Source organism: Vanacampus margaritifer, chromosome 4 (assembly GCF_051991255.1).
Source record: "Vanacampus margaritifer isolate UIUO_Vmar chromosome 4, RoL_Vmar_1.0, whole genome shotgun sequence".
Taxonomy (NCBI): Eukaryota; Metazoa; Chordata; class Actinopteri; order Syngnathiformes; family Syngnathidae; genus Vanacampus; species Vanacampus margaritifer.
In genome coordinates this window covers 14,561,485-14,585,865 of record NC_135435.1, presented here as the reverse complement: position 1 = coordinate 14,585,865, position 24,381 = coordinate 14,561,485, and the positions used below count along the sequence as shown (strand labels likewise).

At 39.4% G+C, this 24,381-nt stretch overlaps 1 protein-coding gene across 3 annotated transcripts; it reads left to right on the top strand.

The window, feature by feature from the left end:
• Nucleotides 1-1,102: 1,102 nt before the first annotated feature.
• Nucleotides 1,103-24,381, top strand: trim66 (tripartite motif containing 66). 3 transcript variants are annotated; one of them, XM_077564245.1, is made up of 18 exons: nucleotides 1,103-1,346; nucleotides 5,041-5,261; nucleotides 5,557-5,752; nucleotides 9,060-9,183; nucleotides 9,464-9,580; nucleotides 10,729-10,843; nucleotides 11,067-11,213; nucleotides 11,448-11,565; nucleotides 11,751-12,562; nucleotides 17,584-17,802; nucleotides 18,757-18,886; nucleotides 18,971-19,043; nucleotides 19,128-19,293; nucleotides 19,383-20,215; nucleotides 20,306-20,429; nucleotides 20,503-20,577; nucleotides 22,124-22,276; nucleotides 22,361-24,381. In XM_077564245.1, the coding sequence occupies exons 2-18, from the start codon at nucleotides 5,253-5,255 to the stop codon at nucleotides 22,595-22,597; spliced, it is 3,648 nt and encodes a 1,215-aa protein (XP_077420371.1). In that variant the 5' UTR covers nucleotides 1,103-1,346; nucleotides 5,041-5,252; the 3' UTR covers nucleotides 22,598-24,381. The 3 variants fall into 3 exon arrangements, with proteins under 3 accessions (XP_077420371.1, XP_077420370.1, XP_077420372.1); XM_077564244.1 differs by having other exon boundaries at nucleotides 19,125-19,293; XM_077564246.1 differs by having other exon boundaries at nucleotides 5,041-5,266; nucleotides 19,125-19,293.

Here is a 24,381-nt window from a genome sequence, read left to right as displayed (position 1 = left end):
TAAAGTGGTCAAAATGCTAAACTATATTACAGTAAATGTTGATTAATGTTCTTCTCAATTACCGATAGGCCTACAGTAAAAGCATTTAGATGATTCACTTGTTAGCTAATACTATTAAAAAAAAAGAAGACGATTTTAAGAACTTAATCTTGCTCGGTAAATTCGAGAATTTTCCAGGATTATTCAAACTTTTTAGATGATGAATAAAAATGTATATTGTATTGTATTACTGTAACTAACATGTCTAAATCTGGACAAAATGGCCTTAAAATTGCAAACCTTTTGTCCAAATTGAACTAAAGTACAGTACATTAAGACATGCAAACATGTTTTTCTGTAAACTTGTGTCTCTCATCATACACACCAACCCGTTACTTCTCTCTCTAGAAGAGAATAAAAAAAGAGCTTATATACTTCTATTTTTCATATTTGTTCATTTTTTCCCCCAGCCAGAGTCTCTCACTCAAACAAACGCTCGTTATCAGAAAAACACACAGTATTAGCAAAGTTTTTATTTATTTATTATAATTTTTATGAGGTAAACTGTAGTTAAGTTTGTTTTGTATCATTTAGGTTAATAGCTAACACAGATAGCATGTAATCTTGAGCAAGAAGTCTTTAATATTTGCATTGATATGCCGCTATGTTACTGTAAATAGAATAATACTAAAATTAAATTAGTATTTACATAACATTTGTATTATATGTAAAAATGTATTCAACAATATGTTTTTAAATAGACTTTACTTTACAGGAGAGTATTTGTAATAGGGTTACACTAAAGACAGCAAATTACATATGGCAAATAAATGGAATAAAGTGTACTGTTGAGAGCTGAGCTAGACAAATTTTATGAAGGATTATAAGCTATTTTTCTTAAACACTGCAAAAAAAATTAATCAAATAAATGGTCTTTAGTTTCTGTTTTTCTTAAAAACAAACATTTAGAAAATAAATGCCTAACTAATCTCCCAATCCTGGAATGAGTCGAGTGTATATTTTTATTAAAACAACAAACAAGAAAACATAACAATGTCACAGTTATGCAAGACGTCAGAAGTAATCCACGAGAAATCCATAGTCTCGCGATACACTGCGACATTTGAAGCTCCCAAATTTGTCTGGGCCGTAGAGCGACATCCGCTGGTGATGACCGACAATCGGAGATACTGCCAGGGAACAAGGTTCAAAAACACAAACTAATAAAACAAGTCAGCTCACGAAGAAGGGGACACGGAGCAAGTTTTTTTTGGAGGCTACCATTAAAGCTGTGACACTCAAGGAGGACGGAGAAAAAAAAGTCTCGGCGTGACTGGAGCAGCTCACACGGAATTGGCGCACACCTGGTAGGATGTTTACTTCGGGTGTACCTCAAATAGCACATTCGAACTAGTCCACACATTATTTTGTTAACATAATAGTCATTAACTTTGTGCGTGTGCTGCGTTGTCTCCGGTGGTTGTGTAATATTTATGTTTTTTTTTCTACTGCGCCATGCTGCCATGATAGATAGGTGCGTCATCTCCCAAAATGTGCTCCGATGCTGAAGCTGCAGGCGCTGGATGCGGGGGGCGGGGCTTGCGTCGATTTAATTGACAGCACTGATGTTGCATTACAGATGGTTAGGTGCTAAGGACTCATCTGAAACATTACATTTGTTTTGTAACTGCCACACTATCTGTGGCTCGTATGGAAAGCCATTTGACCATCTTTAGATATATGTACTACTAGTACATACATCCTTTGTCCTCACTAGTAAGACAGTTGCATACTCAGCGAGCCATTGTGTCTTATTCATAAACAAAAGTTTACACTTTCCACTACTGTTTGATGATTCGCTCGTAGGACAACTTTGGCATACTACTAGTACAACTATGTTGCTAATGAGGCAAAACTGTCCACTAGTTGACATCTGCACACTACTAGTACATTTTTCAGTTAATAAGGAAAAAAAACCATGGATCCAAAAAAAACAATCTAACCAATTAAATAAGAATAAAAGTAAAGAAGTATTGATCACATTTAAAATGCAACATTCCTAATTAAAATACAAAATAAATCAAAACAATCTTCTAGTACTTTCTGCTGATATAAATATTTCCCTAGGAGGCAGCTCTCAACTCGAAAGGAAGTGCATTCCACAATTTGGGGTCAAGTTTTTTAATCTCGTGTGAGGCCGGGATACTAAAAGGCCGTCAACAGATCGCAGTGGCCTAACAGGATAATGAAATGCAAAAGTAAATTGTCACACCTTTGACATGTTATTCAAGCTTTGAGCAATGGAAGCTTGTAGGAGACAGCACCGTGCCCTTTTTGTTCCAGCGTGCCCATATTAAAAGCCGAGTGAATGACGACCGACTAATTGCGTTCTCAAATTGGGTCCATGGGCGCACTGCGGGGAACGGGATTGCTCTGAGCTCCCCACTGGAGCACCCAAGGATGTGAAATTTGCCACATTTGTAGGTCAGGCTGCTGCAGAGGTTGTTGTCAGGCAGATTAATAACAGCTAATAACAGCTTCTGGGAGCTTCAAATATTTTCCTCTTTTGCAATACCACCCAAATTTGTGTCTAAATTAGGGTCAGGCTGTTATTGATTTTTTTAGGCTGATTATGATGTTTGTCCGAAAAAAAAACACATAACCGATTAATCATCTGATTATTTTACAACATACATTATTATTATTATTATATAAATAACATTTTTAAAATGTTTGTCCCTTAACGCTTACATCAAAAAATATATGAATTACAGGCAGAACATCTCATTGTTTTATAATTGTCCTTTAGTATTTTTTTTAACTTAACAAGAGGAATTTTCAAGTGTAACAGGGCCAGTGAAAAACTTATTGTACTGTATAATTACACCAAATCGGTGAAATGATAAATAAACACATGTTATGTTCTTTTACTATATACTCCATTATCAAAAGATGGAACAAAGATTTTATGTGTTCTCCTACTGCAGTAATTATTGTGACACTGCCCTTTTGATTCTTCCCCTTTTTCTCTTGATGTCCTTGTAGGAGGGAAGTGTCTTTACAGCCCGAGAAACCTTTCTTGTTTTAATGTACAAGTTTACGCCTTTTAATTCATTGCTGTGTCATTCAATTTGTGTGTGGGCACATTCTATCACCGCAATTGACGAAAGGTTTCAGTTTTGGGCTTTTATCAGGTTTTTTGTGTGAGGCCATGGTCGTTTTCTAGTCCATTTTTGGGGGTGCTCAGCCACCCCTACATTTAATTACAGCCCCCTTAATGTTTACGAGGTTATGTGTGTGGAGTGTATGTCCTTAAATAAGCTTTGATGAAAATTACAGCAATTCCCCGCCTAAAAAAAAAGGCTTCTTACCTCCCACCTCTTCACAGACAATTTGCACCTTCCAATGATATACTGACAACAGTACGGTCATGGTGTACCGTGTAATAGTAAATAGTAAATAAATTGGACATTGGACATTATCATTACAAGTCCTCATTGTAGCTCTATTTCATTTTAGCTCACGTTGGTCAGAGACAACACCAGCTCTTTGAGTTGGAATGGGAGAAGATAGCTTTTGTGTCCCGTTAAACTTTAAAGGCGAGGTGCTAACTGATTGAATGCCCATGACAAAAAGTGTTAAACTTCTTTGTCACAAATGTGGGGTTGAAATTGTGTTCAAATTTTACAAAATAGTTCAATTGATTTTACCTAGCCGGGAGATCAGCACCACTAAACCTCAGAACCTAGAATCGCCCTGAGTGAGACGATTAAAAGAAACCAAGACAAGAAATCTGGATCTGTGATCACCAATCTGAAACGTTGCACAGACAAAAGGCCCAGGGTTGCTTTAAATTTCGACTGTAAGTATGTGCAGTAAATAAGCAACATAAGGTTACTGGCAAAAGATTATTTATGAATAATGCCCTTTCATGCTGAAATCACATTTCTTCTGCTCTTATTTTCTTTAACATAAAGAGATGACACACTTTTAGTGCTCAGATGGAATATAATACAAAACATATCAACGTCACAGAAAATTTATCTTAACTCATTCACTCCCAGCCATTTTCACTGAAGCAACCCCCTTTTGCTCCAGGCTGTTTTACTGGATTTTGCAAGGTCCACAAAATGTGTTCTATTGCTATAAAAACATGGAACCTACCAAAAGAAAGATTAGAGTATCTTCTTTTATCAGGAAAAAAAGTATATTTCTATCTGTTTCCATTTTGAAGCAATTAGCATTAGCATATAGCTAAGTTTCATCATTATTCAAAAATCAGTTTAGACCTGTGGGTAAATGAGCTTGTTTGCAACATGGTCCTGGTTGATCTCTTACATTCTGCTGCCACCTGCTTGCCGTTTTTGTAATTACTACCATTGCTTCAACCGTTCTCTGCAGTTCAGAGGCTGCATCAAAGCCTTCTTAAGCATAAAAAAAAAAATAATAATAATTAAAAAACGTATAAATATGTCTTTGGGACATTTAAAACATTTAAAATAGAATGTAGTTATACGTTCTAGGGAGCAAATGAGTTAAAGAGCATATGAGATTCACACAGATTAAGTCCGGTCGGCCGATTAATCAGTTGAGCCATGGTCTAAATTGGACCTTCATCTCAGTCAGTCTCAGAGAATCTTAATTGATTTGGTAATTTTAGCAAGGGTTGCAGGAGTGTAACTCGGTCCCATCTGGCGCATATCAGAGGTTGACCTGGTTTTGATGAGCCACGTTAGCTCCTGCGGGCCCTCGTGCTGATGCTGACACAGGGCTGTAGAAGGCCACAGCTGCCTCAGTCTTGTCCCAAACATCCTTCTGTTGCACCTGCCCACCTGCTGGCAAACAAATGTTCCTCCTCCTCCTCCCTCCTTCACTTGGTCCTATTTAATCCATTGCACGAAAAGAGCTTCCAGGTATGTTTTGCCCTATTAAAAAAAAAAAATTCTCCCTAATTCCCAATTATTATGCACGGGCTTATTTAAATAGGAGATGTTTCGATTTATGTGGTGCAAGCAGGGGATGAATTTGAGTGTGACACCCTCTCTCTCTCCTCCGCCGCAGCGAGGGGGGGTCCGCCACTCGGGTGAAGTGGTGAGGGAGAGCGTGCGGTGAGGCTGTCATGTAAGCGGTCTCCTCCGGGGCACAGCGCTTCCTGCCTCAGGTAGAAGTCTTTTCAGTCTTGTCTCAGGCTCAGTGTTCCCGCTGCCGAGGTGCCAGGCGGCACACGCTTCTCGCCACGAAGGCGCCGCCCGCCGCTCTGCCAAGCCACAGAAATGGAGAACGTAAGGTTGTTAATTGCTTTGATGATTAGTTTTACTGTGTGTTTGTTGCTTCTGGGTTGCACATGCAAGCTTTTTTTTTTTTTTTTTTGCTGAGGTTTTTACAGTGTTTTTTTTGGCACTCTAAAAAATTACCTAACATGCCAATCTGTGCTCATTAGTCTTGAAAGGTTCTAATAACAAGATGAATGACAAGAAATCTATAATAGACTCACAATTTATTTAAATTTTTTTATCTCACCTTTGTGTTTTGTTCTATTTACTGATAGTGTTGTTGACTTTTTTCTCCCTTCATCAGAGTTGCTCAGAATGCTCAGAGATGACGCTTGCACAGAGCTTGTGCACACTCTGCAACAAGTGGTTGTGTTACCAGTGCACGGATGTGCATCAGCATCAGAGAGCCGCAGTGTCATCCCAATATACGGACCTGCACGACCAGCAGAGGCCTGAACCGCCCCAGAGAGGATCCGGCTCCGTTCTGACGACTGCACCAGGCAAGCGTGCTTTGTTTATATGACTTTTCTTTGATGGGGCCGTCTGACAGGTTTTTTTAGGATCCAGATCTCAATCAGTCAGCCAACATCTCGTTGAAGTATTTTAAATGCTAGATTTCTTTTTACGGATGTCTTTCACTTCAAAAAGTTGATGTACAGCGGATTTACTCTTTACTATACTTCCTCTGATGGCCGTAGTATTTTTTCCATCTCAGCAGACACAATTCAGTAGAAGCAGATAAAGTGCAACTGCAGCTGTGACGTCACTTCCAGTCTGGAGCTGAAGACGATTTCGCCGAACATTGCGGCCCCCATATGTTGATGAATTATTCATCTAATTCTTATTCCACTAATGCAATATTAATCAGAGTACAGTACAGTGTTTTGACTAATGCTGGCAATGTTTGGATTTAGTTCCTCTTTAACAAAAATACTCAAGTAAAAGTAAAAAGTATTTTGCTTTAAAACTACCCTCAAAAGTACAATTTATCCCAAAAGTTACTTAAGTAAAAGTAACTGCGTCAATGTAACTTGTTACCACCACAGACTTATATATGAATGGACTGTCAATTGGCCCCTGACAACGTGATGTAAACAAATCTTAAAAGTTAAAAGTCTATTTCTTAGTGATGAAATGTACATGTAGCACTTCTCCCAGACTTATTGGTACAACTGTATGTCATTCACGGTGGTATTTTTGCCATAGAGGCAGAAAAAAAAAACATGAAAATGACGCAGGAAAATCAATATATTCAAGTTAGGTGTGGGCTTAGTGAATGGCAACGTAAGATGGCCGCTGGTGGCTTCACTTTTCCCAACGTCGGGTAGACGGCATTGTTACTCCACTCATATATAAGTCCATGGTTACCACCCACCTCTGAGTACAAATACATGAAAAACTATTTTCTTAATCATTGGCCTCCATTTTAATAAATTCCATGCTTCAATTAATGCCTTAGTTCATTATCAACAAATAAATGCTGTTTGACGACTAATTCCTCCCAGGTATGGTCAAAGTAAACGTAAAACAAAGAATTACACTTAGTGCATTTCAAACAACCACATATATTTATTTGCCTTAGTAAAGTTATACTACCTTTACGGTAACAATAAACACAAAACACCCATAGATGGGCTAACAAATAGAATCCGTGTCATATTTGAACCTTAAGCGATTTGAGCCAAAAAACGTGCAGCAACACGTGCAAACAGACTCAATACTCACAGGCATATATTCTTTATCCTCTGCAAAGAACAAATCCGATTAAAACGGCTTAATGACTAGTGACACTCTCCATGTACTGTTGTAAATCTGCATGCCTGTATATTACCCCCAGGTGGCCTAAGTGTGCACGCCAGAAGTAGTAGTACTGCACAAGTGCACATCGTCTATTGAAGCAAAACGTCGCAAAGCACTGATTACTTTACATTTTATTTAATAATACTTACTTCAAATACACCCCATACCATTATTTTAGAAAATATGGTTTGCCTTTTAGCAATAGCTGCAAATGGTTCCTGAAGGTCTCTATTTTCATCACACCTTTATTTGACTAACTGTCCCAGATTTGTAAAGAGGCTGTAAGATTTCATTATTTGCTAATATTAGCTTGGCGCTATTTAAAGAGCCTCAAGTGGAGTGGAAGCTTTTGTAGACCACTCGTTTGTCCTCTGCGCTCGTTCATGGTGAGGCTTTACTGATAATATGAAGAGTGATAATATGTGAAGAGTGAGAAGAGCTGGCAGACAGGATGCGGTCAGTCACATTGGCATTGTGAACTCTGAACAACGTTGCACTCGTAAGCCACATACTGTAAGTGTGAGCAGGTCGGCCAACAGAGAGCGCTGAGTCTGTGTTCGGCACTCTCCATGCTGACCTATTTACAAGTGTTTGAAATATATTTTAGAGTGCAGCTGGCTGCTACATCAAAGAATCGATTGGACAGCACGGAATATTGTGTTCACTTTTTTTTATCGCTCAGATTGCTCTTGCTCTGTTTGAGTCTAACTTGAATAGTAGCCGGAATTCATGCTGTCTGGTGGTCTGTAGCAAAGTATACTATGTGGTGTCATCTATCAACACTAACATGTCACTTGACACCTGGGAGGGAACATGGCTAATTGGGCCTGTAAAGGGAATTCAGAGATTTGTTTATCTAGACGCTAATACATGAACTATGTAGTACTCAATTGTGGAGATACAGTGTGAAACTATTTCAGTTTTTCAGATGTTTTCGGGCATGGCTAAAATGATGGAGTACCCTGCTTTACTCAAGTGTTTTCGTTCGCATCAGTGGTTATCCAACAAAAATGCGACTTGTGGTTAGCTAGCTAGCTACACCCACACCCGAAAGTGCATCTTTCCTTCGCATAGTCCGCTGGCGTAGCTACTTAAGGCCCTTTTCAACTTACAGCCAAGTTCTGCCTTGTGTGTCCGGTGGCAGAACCTCAGAGAGGCACCAAATGAATGCATTCAAGTGAGTGGACCCAGCAACGGGGGTTGCAGATCAATTTAACAAAAGCTTCACTATTTCATCTATTGGAAAATAATGAACTGTAAATAAGGTTAAGTATTGTTGTAAAACACAATATATGTGTATTGTGTATTTGTGTGTGTCTATTAAGCTAGATTAGAAGAAAATGGCTAATAGTAGAGATATAATGCAAATGAATAGTGTCTTTTTTAACAGCAGGGTTTTGGTTCATGTGTAATCTCCTGGCTAAAGCTGATTCCCATGCTAACATCACTATGACATCATCATTTTCTGGCAGCATTTCAAAACTGCTTATTTCACTTATGGCAGCTATTGCAGGTGTTGTCATTCTCATACTGTACTTTAGCTGACTCCAGCCTCTTCCCTGGCCCTGCACATGATAGGTGATAGAAAATGGATCCATGGATATTAAAGTAGTTGTTTGTTCTCTCTGAACACACTTGCTGGTCACAACATTTTTATACTAATGCACGTATTTTGTGCATATTTAATAAATATATATATATATATTTTTTTTTTTGTCGTATATCTAGTTAGGAAGTGTGTGGTCCTCTGCCCAGTAGCACTGATGAACAAATTGTGTCCCTTTCCATTATTAAAGTTGCTCATCCCTGATCTTCAAAGACAAAGAAAAAACTAAATTTTCCTGAAGACAATATTTTTTGCTATGCAATACGTGCCTAATGAAGCACCTCGTTAACATGCATCCACACCTGTTGCGCAAATGCTTGGCACATGCCGAGTTGTCTACTCGAGTCACCTGTTTTCGAATTCCTGTTGCATATTATCTTTTTCTTTTTTTTTGGGTACAGGGTCGTATCCTTGTTCCCTCCTCATGTGCCACTCTCATAGACAGCAGCCCCTGGAGCTGCTTTGTGAATCATGTGACCTCCTGTGCTGCAGCAGCTGTCACCTGTCCTCCCACAAAACCCACAGGTCAGTCTTCTCACACGCACAAGGACACGGCAAAGAAGGGCTTAGTGCAGGTTAAAAAGTTAACTGTCACTTTTATCATTAAGATCTGCATAAACACTACCCTTGGCTCGCCTCACATCGATTCAGTATTCATATGCTTTTGTTTTTCGGTGATGTTACAGCACAGTACTCGGCTCTAAGGTCACCTGCATCCCGGGAGAAACACATTTCCTTCTGGCGTTGTTTATTCATGAACTTCTTCCGCGGTGACTGCTGTGAACGCTACACCTAATGTGTGCAGGGTGGTGCAGATTGGGAAGGCTCTTCAGGATCAGCGGTGGCTCTTTGAAAGCTTGATGGTACAGGTGGAAGAGAGGAGGTCTGCAGTGGAGAACAACGCAAAGCAGATAGAGGACAGGTTGGTTCGGCTCGAAAGAAATCCGTGATGGCATTGAGTTCACTTCTGTGTTATACTGTGGCATTGAAAATGTAACATGAAAAATGCATTTATCTTCACTTCCCAGACACTTAATTAATCTAATGAGTTCCATTTCATGTGCTCTATTGCAAAGGTCCATTTTTGATTAAGATGTGTCATAATTTAACGATACATCGCTGGAATGTGAAAAACAAGTCAATTTTTTCTCTTCATTTTTTTTGTTTTTACGTTTTTGAGATGGAAATGAATAGAGACATCTTAAAAGTGTTTTTTATTTTTTTATAAAACTAGGGCCCTCGCAACCCGGGGCCACGTTGGGGTACGTGCACATTGGGGTACTGTCAGGATAAGAACCCCCTAATATAGATAGTTTAATAGATAGTTTTTGCCAGGGCTTGTGTGGGCAAAGTTTCATGCGTATTCATTATAAAACGGCCAAAAATGGTACGCAATTCTCAAAATAAAATCAAAATGGTGGACTTCCTGTTAGGTTTAGCATATGGCTTGACTTTTTTTGTAGGTCTTAGGCTGATAGATATGCCTCTCATTTCTCACAAGTGTAGGTGAAACGTGCAACCAGGAATGCTTTATTAATGATTTGTGGAGGGCGCTATTGAGCCTTTTATTGAAAATTGCACAAGAAGTTGATAAAATATTAATTTTCATGACAGGTCTGATGTGTGTGCAAAGTTTCATCAGCTATCAGCCATGATTAGATTCGATTTAAACAAAAAGCTTTCGATAACTTTAACTTAGCAAAAATATATAGCAAAAATATAACAAAAAAAAAAGCAAATGACATCAACCCAGAAATGTTTGTAATTGCCGCATGCCACAAAAAGGGGGCAAAGTACATTTTTGGCCTAATTAAATGACGATCAAAGTTTTTCAATTGAATTTTAAGATTATAGGTCACATTAATGTTGGAAAACATTTATCTATATCTCTTCTTTTTTTCATATCACAAAAGACTGGTATTTGAACCGGGGTGTGTGTAAACCTTTTACATCCACTCTATATTAAATATTGAGCCCTGTGAATTTCTTACAATCTTATGCAAGTGGAATTGGTTGGTATTTTTTGTCCTGCCAGATGAGATTTATTTTCCATTTTCTGTCTTTTTGTAGAGTTCACGGAGTCAAGATTGCACACAGGAAGGCTGAGAACCAGATTAAGATGGCAAAAATGATTATGATGAATGAGCTTAACAAACGAGCTAACCTATTAATAGAGCAACTGGAGGTAATTACGTTCTCCTTCTCTTTACTTCTTATCTCTTAGCCAGTTAGCCTTTGTACATGTTAAGAATGTTAGAAGTATTGAAAGAAAGCAAACTAAAGCCCATTGGGCTAAATCAAATGATCTGAACACACCATTTATTGATTGGAGCAGTCATTGATCGGTGATTGCTCCTTGTGGGCCAGTAGGCACAAGAGACTGCACACACGTTATTTTTTCTCTGCAGAAAATCTCAGAGGACTTCCAGCAGAGTCTGGACGACCAGCTGCAGGGGGCGATAGAGACATGTGCCCAACTGGACCACGTGCAGAAGTTCATCAATTGGGCAACGACACACCATTGCCGGGGCCCAGTGCTCTTCAGCAGGAGATTGGTATGCAGACAGAATTATCCAATGACATTCACTAAAATACTTTTAAAATAGGTTACATTCAATGAGCTTCAGAGGAATATATAGTTGAATGTAGACTCCTCTATCTGGACATGGTGACACTTATGCAGTGATGGTAGAAGAAAAAAAAATACACCATATCATTCATTCAATACCATAGGACACTGCATCAAGTAAATGGCACATCCCATCACATTTCTATTTTTCTTCCTTCAGGTTTCTCTGCAAATTCAACAACTGCTTGACTCATCACTGCAGTCTGAAAGTTGGAGTCCTGTAAAAATCAAATTCAATTGGGATGCCAGCTACTGGACTAAACAGATGTCGTCTTTAGGTAAGATGCCAACAGGACGACAATGATGATTTCCTCACAAAGCTAAATGAGAGAAACATTTTTTTTTTGAATAGCCATGTGTTTTGTGTGGTCCTCCACATCCATCTCCTTACCTTCTTTACAATAATACCTAAAAAAAATTTTTTTCAATTTCATATGTACCTGTGTAACTGTTTGCTCCACAGGCCAGCTGAGTGTGGAAGGTGGACACTGCCCCTACCCTCAGGGCTTGGCGTGTTCCACCATTCTAAGGCCGCAGCCTATCTCATGCTTGGCTCTGCCGTCAGTTTGCCATAGAGGACGAGAATCAGCCTGTGGCTACCAAATGTGCTATGAGCCCCAGGTGTGTTGCCTGCATGGCATCCCTTCTCAGTCAGATCTGGACAAGAGCCAACTGGGAGGCCCACTCTACAACTCCAGCTATGTTCCAACTGGCCCCGGGTGCCGGGTGCAGAGCAAACAGCTGCTGAGGTGCTGGGACCCAAGTGACTCCTCTACCTTGCAAACATCTTCCCAGTGCTCGTCGCCTCCATCGCATGTCCCCATCGTAGAACCAAACCAGATGAATTGCAGTCGTGGACCTGCATCCCAAACACAAGCAAGCGCCTCTGAGTCCCAGTCGCTTCCCGAAGCTCATCTCCATCACCATCACCAGAAAGGGTCCCTTCCAGTCAGCAACGGTCAGCAGAGCGCAGACCAACCTCAGTCACGCCCGAGCCATGTCCCGTGCCAGGAGAAATTGTCACGCAGTGCAAGTCTGCGGGAGGTGCTTGGCGATACGGTTGTGGAGCAAGACAATGCGGCTGAGGAAAGATGCAGAGTGGAGGAGAATCACAGACAAACAGTTGTTACAGAACATGAGGAGCCTCAGCCTGACAGAAGTGGAAAAAGTCCTGTCCAACAACAACAGTTTCAGGTTTCTCCAGCAGCAGAGCTGATGAAAGAGCAACAGAGAACCAGTTCTGCACTGATGCTACGAGGTCAAACGAATGGCCGGGTGAGAGAAAGTTTTCACAACAATTCTATAATTTAAGAAGTCATTTCAAATATCGGTTAACTAAAATGGCACAATCCAAAGTTATAATAGCAATAAATACATTATACAGATGATGATTTCAGTGAGTGTATAATACTGGATAAACAATAATACACATTTTTTTGCAAGGAAAAAGATACAAAATTGTGCCCCCGTATTATACACAGATTGAAAAAATATATATTTTATAGACGTTTACCACTGCCTAGAAGTTAAAGATAAGATAAATACCTTGATTTAAAAAAAAAAATGCTCGGTGAGACTAGTCACGCCAGCAGCAGTAGCAATTGTTCATGAAATCTATGACAGAACACGTAGCCAACATGGTGAGGCCAACATAAAAATAAAACGTTCCCAAATAGTCTTCTAGGACATCAGTTTCTTGGTATACTTTTATTTTTAAGTTATTCATGGCAGCACGTGGTGGCTGACTTGACTCGTCTTCCTGACTTGAAGTTGGAGTCCCGTTTATGTTAAAATTGTCATCACAAACTGTTGCCACCAACATCAACACGTCATCCTGAAATCATGTTCAATCGTTAACTAAGGATGCTAAAAAAAACTAATTACACAGACATTGTAGAACACGGCTCCCAGTGTTACGAGCAAGTAGCTAGCTTCTAACGAGTGCTCATATAGACTGGTAACAGTCGTCTGACTTATTTTCAAGGCAGTTTGATTGACAAAAAATACTGTACATTTTGATATTGACAGCCTGACACAGTTGCAGTTCATACTAATGATTTTTTTAAACAAACGAGGCTTACTCAAATGGGCTATTTTAGCCATCAAAGTCGCTACTCTGGATTCTTTTTTTTTTTTCTGGATTCTAACATCACTTCATCTCTCTTACCAAAAATTTCAAAAAACATGATTTTAAAAATGCTTTGAAAAATCTTAATCATAGATATGGCATAAAGCATTTACAGATCCTTTTCAAAAAATTGGAATATCATGGAAAAGTTCATTTATTTCCATAATTCCATTCAAAAAGTCAAACTTTCATAAATTATAGATTCATTTGAAGGTATTTCAAATATTCATTTGTTTATTTTTATATAATTTGGTTTTCCAGCTCATGGAAACCCACAAAAACAGGATTTCAAAAAATTAGAATACTGTTACAAAATCAGTCAAAACTTTCATCTACTAAACACAAAGCATCTCCTCGGGTCAAGCCACTTCTGAGACATTGTACTACGCACCCGACCCCTTTGGCATTGAGGCATTTATTAAGTCAAAATGATTTCCAACCAAGTATTAAAGATTGACACATCATTTTGAAAGTACAATATTTGGAGTGATTTAATGTGATCTTAATTTCTTTTTTTTTTCTGAGAAGAAAATGGTGATTTCTTAACAGTATTCAAAAAAATGTAATCCTGTTTTTATGGATTTTATGAACTAGAAGCCCAAATTATGTAAAAATAAATAAATGGATAGTTGAAATTACTTCAATTGTGGGCCCAGAATCTATAATCCATGAAAGTGTGACTTTTTGAATGGAGTTATGGAAAAAAATGAACTTTTCCATGATATTTCAAATTTTTTTTAAAGGATCTGTACACTTTATTGTTATTTATGTTTTGAATCTTTATTCATTCAAATGAGTCACTCTGATAATAAAAGACAACAATTTGAGGGACTGTATCAGTAAAGAGAAAACAAAAATGCTTTTTAAGTTTGATTTTGGTTGGGGGGCGTATAATATTGGGGTGCATGTTATTTTAATTATGTGTTTAATGATTTTACTTCTTTTTTTTTTCTTTTTTTTTTAACTTGCAGAATCAAGACCATATTTCAGATTAGGCATTCAAACACTTGCTGGCACAAAGGAAATTCTATTAAGCTAATACCTAAATAAATACGATGGTGGCAGCCAGGCAGTGACTGATTTACTTGGCTGACATGTAAGAGAGAGCAAGATTATTCTATTTTAATTAAAATCTGCAAAGTCCTTTAACTAAAAACACACGGTTTAATTTATTGCCAGAATGATCACTTCTCACAGCTGACAGCTTGCCTGAAAACAGATGGTACAACAGAAAGTAGCTTCTGCTTTTATGAAGAAAGGATGACGGGAAAACAGAGTTTCACATTTCTCAGCAAAGCATCCAAGAATTTAGGAGAAAACACAGTCTTGATTTGCTGCCAGTGGTTTGAGCAACCGCAATAATTATCTCGCTAAAAATCCTCGGGATGCTTGATCACAAACACAGTCAGAAACACAGAGATGCATTGTTTCTGTGTCACAGACTGTGAATATGACATAAAACCACTTGAGCGTAATCATTTATGTACTTAACCTGCCATTAATGAGCCACTCGGGAAATAGCAGCAGCATCATTCAGCTGTAGTTAACACCCCGAGATATACTCCTACACTACCATTTCAGAAAGAAGGATTAAAGCATGTTCTGAAGCAGTCGCAATCCTTCATATGTCTTCTGAAGAGGTACGGATCAGGTAGGTGTTTTAATCGCATGATACTCAAGAGCAGGTGCTCTATATCGGCCTGACCTCATTTTGGAAAGAAGGGCGTGTATAAAAAGCTAATCGTTTTTCTAGTTTCCTGCTTACAGAAGCTGAAGACTCAGCTGAATCTTCAAAGAAGCCCGATGTGACGTCTGACTTAAATTGCAATAACGGAGCAGAGGGATGATTTGTAGTGTGGCTGTAAAGCACCAACATGAAGAAGGAAAATAATGTTTGGCAGCACCAATCCATTAGCAATAAAATACGTGTAAAACCTACTGTTCCTGTATAATATTTTTTATTGTGGTAAAGGTGGTTCATCAAGGTCATGGTAATCTGTAAAGGATGAATCGAGGCAAATGAGCTCTCCATGTTAAAGATTTTTTTTTTTAACCTTTAATCCAAAAAGTGTAGTGTCTCTCTGTTCGTGTCTCTGCTGAGAGTGTCCCCTGGTTGTTGGTGTTGTCACCAGGCATAAATGGTGAAGGACCGTCCAGCATAGTAACTGGTTGTCCATGGATGGCGAAACCGCTCGCTAATGTTGTCGCGTCAGCCCTTAGCGCAGGTAAATGTTTCTGAAGGCTGACGCTTAAATGAAGATAGAGGACCCTTTGTCCTCTCCAGCCGTGATCGTATAAAAAAGATGGTTCTACTGGTCCATGCCCGGGGCAAGATTCTGCGAAGTCAGGTTACAAAAAAACAAGTTCTCAAATTAAAATGACAAAAGTCCTGGCCGAGATTCAAGCTGAACAGAATGGTTTTATTGACAAAGACATGAGATGCTCCGTTTCGCAAGCAGAGTAAACTACGCAACCATGAAATGCATTTGTTTATATAGTTTAAATTCAATGCCCATCCCCTGTACTTCATTGGCCCAGGAGAGAACCACCTCGACATGATTAGTTTTCTATTGGTATTTCAAAAAAGTCAACACCTTCTTATTAACATATTGATGTCACTAGAGTGTGACAACAAATATTATAGTAGGCTATGAGCCTGAACCTGAACGTGAGATGACCCTTGGAACAATAGGTTTGTTGAATCGCAGGTGCGAGTCGTAAAAACTTCTGTTAGCAACTTCGACGCGGGGCGTACTCCGGTCAGCCTGTTTTTTTTGGCCGTTAATGGCTATTAAATCATCTTAATGGGTTACAGTTGTCAAGAAAGCATTTTTAAGATGGTCATCTGAATTACTGTACATTTTGCTTGCTCTGTCAATCTGGCTGGCAATATTGTTTTATATAGAACAGTTGATAAACACAAGATAATTAGTACTTAGTTTCTTAGTTTAGTGTCACTTGAATACCTTTAAAATTGCATATATGGCCAAATTCAAATCACATCACTAGTAGCCCCGTGGAATGATACAATCTTTTGCGTAGATGTCAGGACATTTCCGTAAGCAGACGATAAGTGATGGCACTATTTTAAATTTCACTTTAAACAGCTTCATTGGTTTATAATACATTGGATAGTATCCTTGTACTTGCTATAGAGACCCCAGATCATCTACTTGTAATATTTAATGAAACTGGTGGACAAGCCTGGACATGTTGTGTTAGCATAAATGCTAATATTGTTGTTCACAGGTGGGCGCATGCTTTTAATGTAAAACAATCAGACATGATTTTTCCAAGACCTGTTTTGATGAGTTTTGCATTAGCCTTGGCCACCTGGGGTCAGTATAACACAGACATGGACATAGACACGTCACAACTCCACACCAGGATTATTAGTCGTTCTTCAAAGAGGATAAAGAATCTATTCCTGAGAGTATCGTTAACATTATCTGTACCACCTTGTGTGTTCTCATCTCTGTTGCTTAAGGTTATAACACCGCCGCTGTGCGCCACAGATGATATTCGTCTATGGTGTTTCCCTTTTATGTGTGGTGTGACAGTAGACTTCAAATAGGAGTGGCAATAAACAGTTCGAAGCCTCTTTTTGGAGGAATTGCTCACTTATTCTGTCAGTGTTGTGAAGTGAATTGAATTGACTCCCACCATACAGTACTCATATATTGAGTATATATTATATTTGAATTCACAGGTCAGAGCAAAAACTCATAAGGTCACTCGTATAATACCTCAAAACACCACTGTAATTCATGGCTCGACTTTTTTAATTCTGCCCAGCTCTTTGTTGCTCATATTTCTTTCAACTTTACAACTTAGCAAGGGCCCACTAGCAAGAAAAAAAACAAAAAACACTTAACAGCTATTTAATGCTTTGACTTTATTGAAAGCAACACACTGCTCTTTCAATGATGAATGTACATGTGGTAATTACTACTGTAACCAATCCTTTCATTGCATAAACAATTAAGAGTATGCAGCTGTGATTCTGAAGGACCCACTTGCTTTGAATTAGTGCCAGAATCGGTTCTGAGTGATGTTTTTGTTGTATGCACATCGTACCCGTCTGCTGTTCATGACACGAACAGGTGCACCTGCGTGTGTGGCACAGCTTGAAACACTGTTGAGGTTTGCTCATCTGTGTTCCGCACAGAGATCCACGTCCCTCGAGGTGCCTGTGACAGGCAACAATTGTGGCTCTGATGTGCAGCAGTGCAGACTCAACCCAAGTTCATCGTGCGCTAGCGGAAAGAGATGTTGTCAGAGTACACCGATAGAGCTAGCAGCCTCATCCGGTAGCTCTTATTCTGAAAGGCCAACGGGATCGACTCATAGCCCTGATGTTGGAACTGCAAATCTGCTAACAAGCAAGGTAGTTATAGACACACAGTCAAGACATAATCTCATCTGATCTCTGGAAAATGTTGGCACCATGATTAAACTTGACGGACATGGTGTGTATTACCAGGAGAAATCTTAAAGGCTTGTAATGAATGCAAGCTTCCACACGAATGTGGATTTAAAGGAGAAGTCAACCTTAATAATTGATCCCCATAGATAATTGCAGTGGACATGACATATTTGTGTGTCTAAACCAATAAAAACACGTAATTTAGATGTCAACACTTCTGGTGATGATTGGATCCTAGCTAACCAATTACAATTGCAAGTTGATTTGCATGATGTTCATGTTAAAAATGTTACATATAGGGCTAACCTGTAAGTTTACAACACATTACAGCCTTATTATCCTGGCGTGCACGATACCAGATAAAAACACAAGTTTTTTCCCCATGTTGTTCTTATGTGGGAAGAGAGTCAAAATGAGAGAAAAAATGCAGGCCTGAAGGGGTTACATATTTCTTGGCAATAATATATGTGACCTGAACATGACATTCTGATTAATATTACATCTGTGCAATATGAGTTATGAAGCAAAATCCATCTTGGGGCAGCCATTTTGCCTTTTGCTGTCGACTGAAGATGACATCAAAGTTGGTCAGGGCTCAGGCAACGACCAATCACAGCTCACCTGTTTTCTGAAGCTGCGCTGTGATTGGTTGTTACCTGAACCCTGAGCAACTTTGATGTCATCTTCAGTGGACAGCAAGTATCAAAATAGCCGCCTTGTGATACTGATAAAAACTGCTGGATTTTGCTGCTTTACTCATATAACACAATATTAACCAAAATACCATATTTAGACTAGTGGGGCTGCATAGAACATATTGTCAAAAACAAATTTTGGGTTGACTTCGCCTTTTAAGTTGAAGTGTCTGGAGAAGTCTTGAAACAGACTTTGTAATGTTGATTATTTTATGTTTAGTATGCCAGATCAGACTCCAGGCAGAGAAGAGCTTCAGATGGTGTTCTTTGCATTGTCAAGGAAACCTCATCCGACGTAATCCTCAACAGAAGCCGACGGTCTCCATTACTCTCCTATAAAACTGAGCCAGGTGATGGCAAGTGATTAAATATTTGAATTATTTACGCCACTAATTTATGTTATAAGCTCTATATCTCCTGTACCTGCTTGTTAGATCCTTCATACCTAAATGATGTTCGTCTTGACGCCACGGAAAAGTACAGCGTGTCAAGAAACGGTCACAACGGGTATGTACAGCCAACTGTTGTATTTGCACAAGATGAGACGTTTTTATTGTTTTATAATTTGTTATTCATGTTCCTGTGAAGCAGCAGGGATTCTGAGAGGGGCTCTGGAAGAGCCAGAGTTCCAGTCGTTTGTCTGGAACGCCTGAAAATTCTCATCTCTCAACTTCCCCCGCATGGACGAAGGCAGAGCGACCCCTTACCTGCAAGCACGGCAGAAAAGGAGCAAACCTGGCACCATGTAACATACAAGGTACGTAGAATACTGCAAAAAAGTATAGCATGATCAAACTGAGGTCTGATCAAAAATCTGAGGTGAGATGATTGTCCTATTCCTTATAGGGTTTATCAAGAGGCCCTGATCCCCCGAAGACCAACGCAGTCGCAGCATCGCGGTCTCCAGACAATCGTCAGTGGCTCACAGTAGACAGTGAGCGGGATACTCGTCCAAGGGCCAGCTTTCCTAAAGCATCGACACTGCCACCTGATGACCCTCAGGATAATCACTCTGTACTCGACTTTGACTCTGACTCTGACCCCAGGTCAGTCTCAGAAGAGGCGGTTGTCTCTCAAGCGGAAACGCAACTCGAATCGGATACATCACCAGAGCTCTCATCAGAGACAGAACTGGAAAGTCCGGGCAAGGAAAATGAAGTGCTGAAAATCTGCAGCAGAAATGAGTCTATGGGGGATTACGATCAAAGTCTTGATTGCGACGTGTTTTCAGAATCAGCTTCAGGAGCAGGATCCGAGGACGGGCAAGGAGGACCGGACGCTGGCGCTGCAGACACAGAGTCAGATGCCCAACCAGAAGTTGACGCCATGTTCCATACGGAAACAGATTCAGACCATTTGTCTGATCAGCATGTGGACTCTCAGGGGTCCGTGGAGTCTGAACTTGACGTGGAATCTGAGCATGAAACAACAGATGACCCTCAGCCTCTGCGTTCTGACCTCGACGAAGAGTACCCTATTGGACCCGGTCAGAGGCCACTTCTAATCGCAAACCCTGGCCTGCCGAGGAGGCCAGAAGAAGTTGAGGATGACAATGCGGAAATTGAGAGTGAGGACTTCTGTGCGGTGTGTCTGATCGGCGGGGATCTTTTATGTTGTGATCGCTGTCCAAAAGTTTACCATTTGTCATGTCACATCCCACCTCTGCTAAGCTTCCCTTCGTAAGTTAACAATTCTCTTGCTCGCAATACACATTTTTGCTGACTAACTGCTAACCTCCAAACCAAATGTTTATTTGTTGTCACCTTCAGGGGCGACTGGCTTTGCAGCCTGTGCAGAGATGTTGAGCAGCCAGAGGTTGAGTATGACTGTGAAAATAAAAGAACATCTGGGGAGCACGCATCAAGACACGGCCTGTCTGCATGTGATCAGAGAGTAAGTAGGAAGTCCTTTTACAAACCGTCACGGCTTATGTACATGCTGCTCACTTGTGTTCATTCTCTTTTAGAAATGTGAGCGATTGACCCTCCTGATCCTCAATAACATCCTGAGTGCTCCCTTTCACGAGCCCGTCAGTCCACTTGTGAGTGCTTTTCATACTTCCTCTTTCATTTAGGCAACTGCAAGTCAAAAGCCCGTCTCGTATGTTGTCCTTGAGGCGTCAACATTCTCTCTTTGCTTATCAAGGTGAATGGAGGAGAAGTCTGGAAATGATCAGGAACTTAATGTTTAATGTCATGGACACAGAGGTGGGCTGTCCATTTGGTAGCTCAGCAATCTGTGAGGAAGATCCATCTCTTAATGCATCACTATTGGGTCGTTTTTCTAGAAATTATCAAGAGGTGGGCAAAACCGTCAATACAACGGCCAGAGTTGTCGGCGAGTGCTTTATGACGCAAAGCCTCGTAAAAATACACGGACTCAGAAGGAGCATCTGGACTGAAACTTCAATCGGTGCTCAGTCTGTGTATTTTTTATTTTTAGGGTTGGCGTCAAAGCTGATAATTAGCGCTATTAAAATTAATCGATTAATTGACAAGTAATCAATTATCAAATTAATTGACAACTATTTTAACTAAAAAAGTTCTATTTTAAATATCGCCATGGTCCCAAAAACTTATTTATAAGTGTGTTTATGTTTTCTTATGCTAGAGCAAACAGAAGTCTTTTGATGCAGTCTCTGACCTGAAGAGATCTTCTAAAGCAATGGTAGTACAAAAACGGCCTACAGGTGGCAGCAGAGTGTAAAAGATCACAAAAAAGCTGTTTTCTCCCCAATGTTTTAAACAGATTTTTGAATAATGATGAAATTTAGCTATATTCTAATGCTAATTGCTGCAAAACGGAAACAGATACAAATATACTTTTTGTCCTGATGAAAGAAGAGACTATAATCTTTCTTTTCCATGTTTTTTTTTTTATAGCAATAGAACACAATATTCTGTGGGCCTTACAAAATTAGTCAAAATCCAGCCGGAAGCAAAGGGGGTTGCTTCAGTGAAAATGCCTGGGAGTGAATGAGTTAATAATCAAGTAATTTTTTGGGAGCCATTTTTTAATTTAAAATTGTCCAAATCCTCTGATTTCAGCATATCAACATTAATTGTTAATCCCTCCTTTTTTTTTTTAAATCACTATACGAATACGAAGTACGAAATAAACACCAATCACTGGTTAATAAACAGTATTCGGGGGGCTGCTTTAGTAATACTTTACATCGTAATGAATCAAATTAGTTGATTAATCGATTGAATAATCAATAGATTAATCGATTACAAAAAATATTCGATAGTGACAGCACTATCGAAAATGCGGAAGCACACGCGGGCATCCGTCAATGACGGACCATTGTATTCACGGTTTCTCCCACCTCTGTAAAATGGCAATACTGCATTATAGTAGGCAACTATAGATGATTGGTTCAGAATACATATTTAGGTAACGTGACAAAAACAAAACATTTAATAAAATACATCACTTACCATAGATAGATTATGAAACGTATTGTGTGCAAATCACTGCAGACAAGTTTTCCTCTCACAAATTGAATGCTGATGAATTTGAAATCAATAATACTGGGATGAGGGTTGAAGTCAAAATATCACATGTGTGGATGCTTGATGGTGTAGGCTCGGCATTACTATCAGATCATCAAGAGGCCTATTGACCTGTCCGTCATCCGAGCAAGACTCAACAAGAGGAGCGCACAACATTACAACTCACCTGACCAGTTTGTGGCTGATGTTTATCTCATGTTCCACAACTGTGCTAAGTTCAACTACGTAAGTTATGACACATTAACTTCTATTGTTTAGGTTATTATTATTGTTGATTGCTATGAGCATTGTTGGCCTGTTTGACTTCAGCCCGATTCAGAGGTGGCGCAAGCGGGCCGCAGCCTCGAAGCCTTTTTTGCCGGCAAGCTGGAAGAAGTGTTCCCGGGCATAATTTTGCCAGTGGCTGAGGCGGACAGTGACAGCGATGAGTACGATGAGGCCTTCCGAGCAACTGACGGTGTCTTTCCCTGGCCGGAGAGGAGGGAGCAGTGCCACAGGAAGAGGAAGAGGAGACAATCGCTGAAGTCAAGGAGACATCACATGTAACCAGGACGACAGTATTTTTGCTGTATTTTTGATATTTGTATTTAAAACAACTGGCGGAATGTGTTTTTTGGACTTTTGTCAAAATGGTGTTCACCTTGTCATTGCGGCTTCCTTCCACAGTCCAAAAGCATTTATATTAGTTGAGTCTTAATCGTCCTCAAAATGTGAGAATGATTGTGATTGACTGGTGATCAAGTCCAGGGCGTCTTCACAACCTGGGAGAGGCTTGAAGTGTTGTAGAAAATGGATGGATGGGTGTAAGTAAAGCACTTTTGACAGTGTTAAGGCTAAAAATCTTTGTCAGTAGCGAAATCACTAAGTGGCTTTGAGTGTCATATTGATGTTTTGTTCCCTTGGAGCGAGAAGGAATACTGGATCGTGATCAAGCTTTTCTTCTTAATAGCTATGAAGTTTCTGGATAAGCACAGCAAACCAAAAACTGATCTGAGAATATCCAAACAACTCAGTTTCAATATTGAACTGGATTTACCAAAAATGTACCAGATTTGATTTAAAAACATATTTTTTTGGATAAACATTGGTGGTTTTGTGGAATGTGTTGAGAACATTCCTTGAAGAATAAAGTCAGTTCCTCGTGAAAATAATGACAATGACAGCCAATATCACAACATGTTGAGAAGGATAGCAAGCAGACAAGAATCCAGAGTTTGTAGGGTTGGATTTTCTAACCTGTTGCAAAGAATTGTACAATAATTATTACGCCATATTTTACTCATTATGATTCTCTCCCTCACCCTTAATGCACTAACAATCACTTGCCTCTATCTACATTGTACGATATATCAATTTACCGTAGTACAAGAATGCTGCGCTTGTATGTTTGTAAAAATGTCCTTAGAGAGTGAACAGTTTAACATTTTGTTCATGACAGCACTTTGAAATATTGTATCGTATTTACAGTGAAAGTAAATGTCCAGTGTATATGTCAAATTATGCACAATTTAAGTCTTATTCAGATTTCATAATAGTTGCTAAAAGGATTGTACGCAATTAATGTAAATATTATTTATATATTGGAGACAGTCAATCGTCCTGCCTAATTAAATTTGTAATGTAAATTATACCCCATAGTATATAAAGGGGTATGTATGTGTCGGGGCGTACATGTACTGTATGTACTGAATTATCGTCATGAACTCAAAATGTCCTTTGTGTTTTGCTCGAAATAATTTCCGGTGTCTTTACATAGTTAATAAAGGCCCATATACAGATTAAAACGATAAGTGCCACTTACCAAACGTATTTAATTGGTGCAGGTATGTGAAGATTTTAATAGTGCCACATGGAGACAATCTGTCTGTCATGAATGTTTATCTTACCAGTTGCAGAAAATGATTGACCCAGTAACCCCAAATATCTCAGGCCCAGAAACAGGGGGGGCAAATCCAGGTCCAGAATGTAAAAAAAAACTGCCACCGTTTGACTTTAGCCCCAGGTGCTAGCTAGCTAGCTCCCCGGGTGCTTGTGTACTTGCTAGGGAGCTAGCTAGCTAGCACGAGGGGCTAAAGCCAAATTGTGGCAGGGTTTTAACTTTCTGGACCTGAATTTGCCATCTCTGCCCAGAAATGCTTTTCATCCTTGATAATTATATTTGTTATTATGTTATGCTAAGCCACTTTCGCTAATTATAGCACATTCCCATTTTATACGTGTTTATTTGCTTCCCTAGACAGACTTTTACTGTATGTTCACAATATTGGGTGTACACTTTGATTTTGTTGTTGTTGAAAAGTGCTATAGAAATAAATGATGTTCCATCAGTA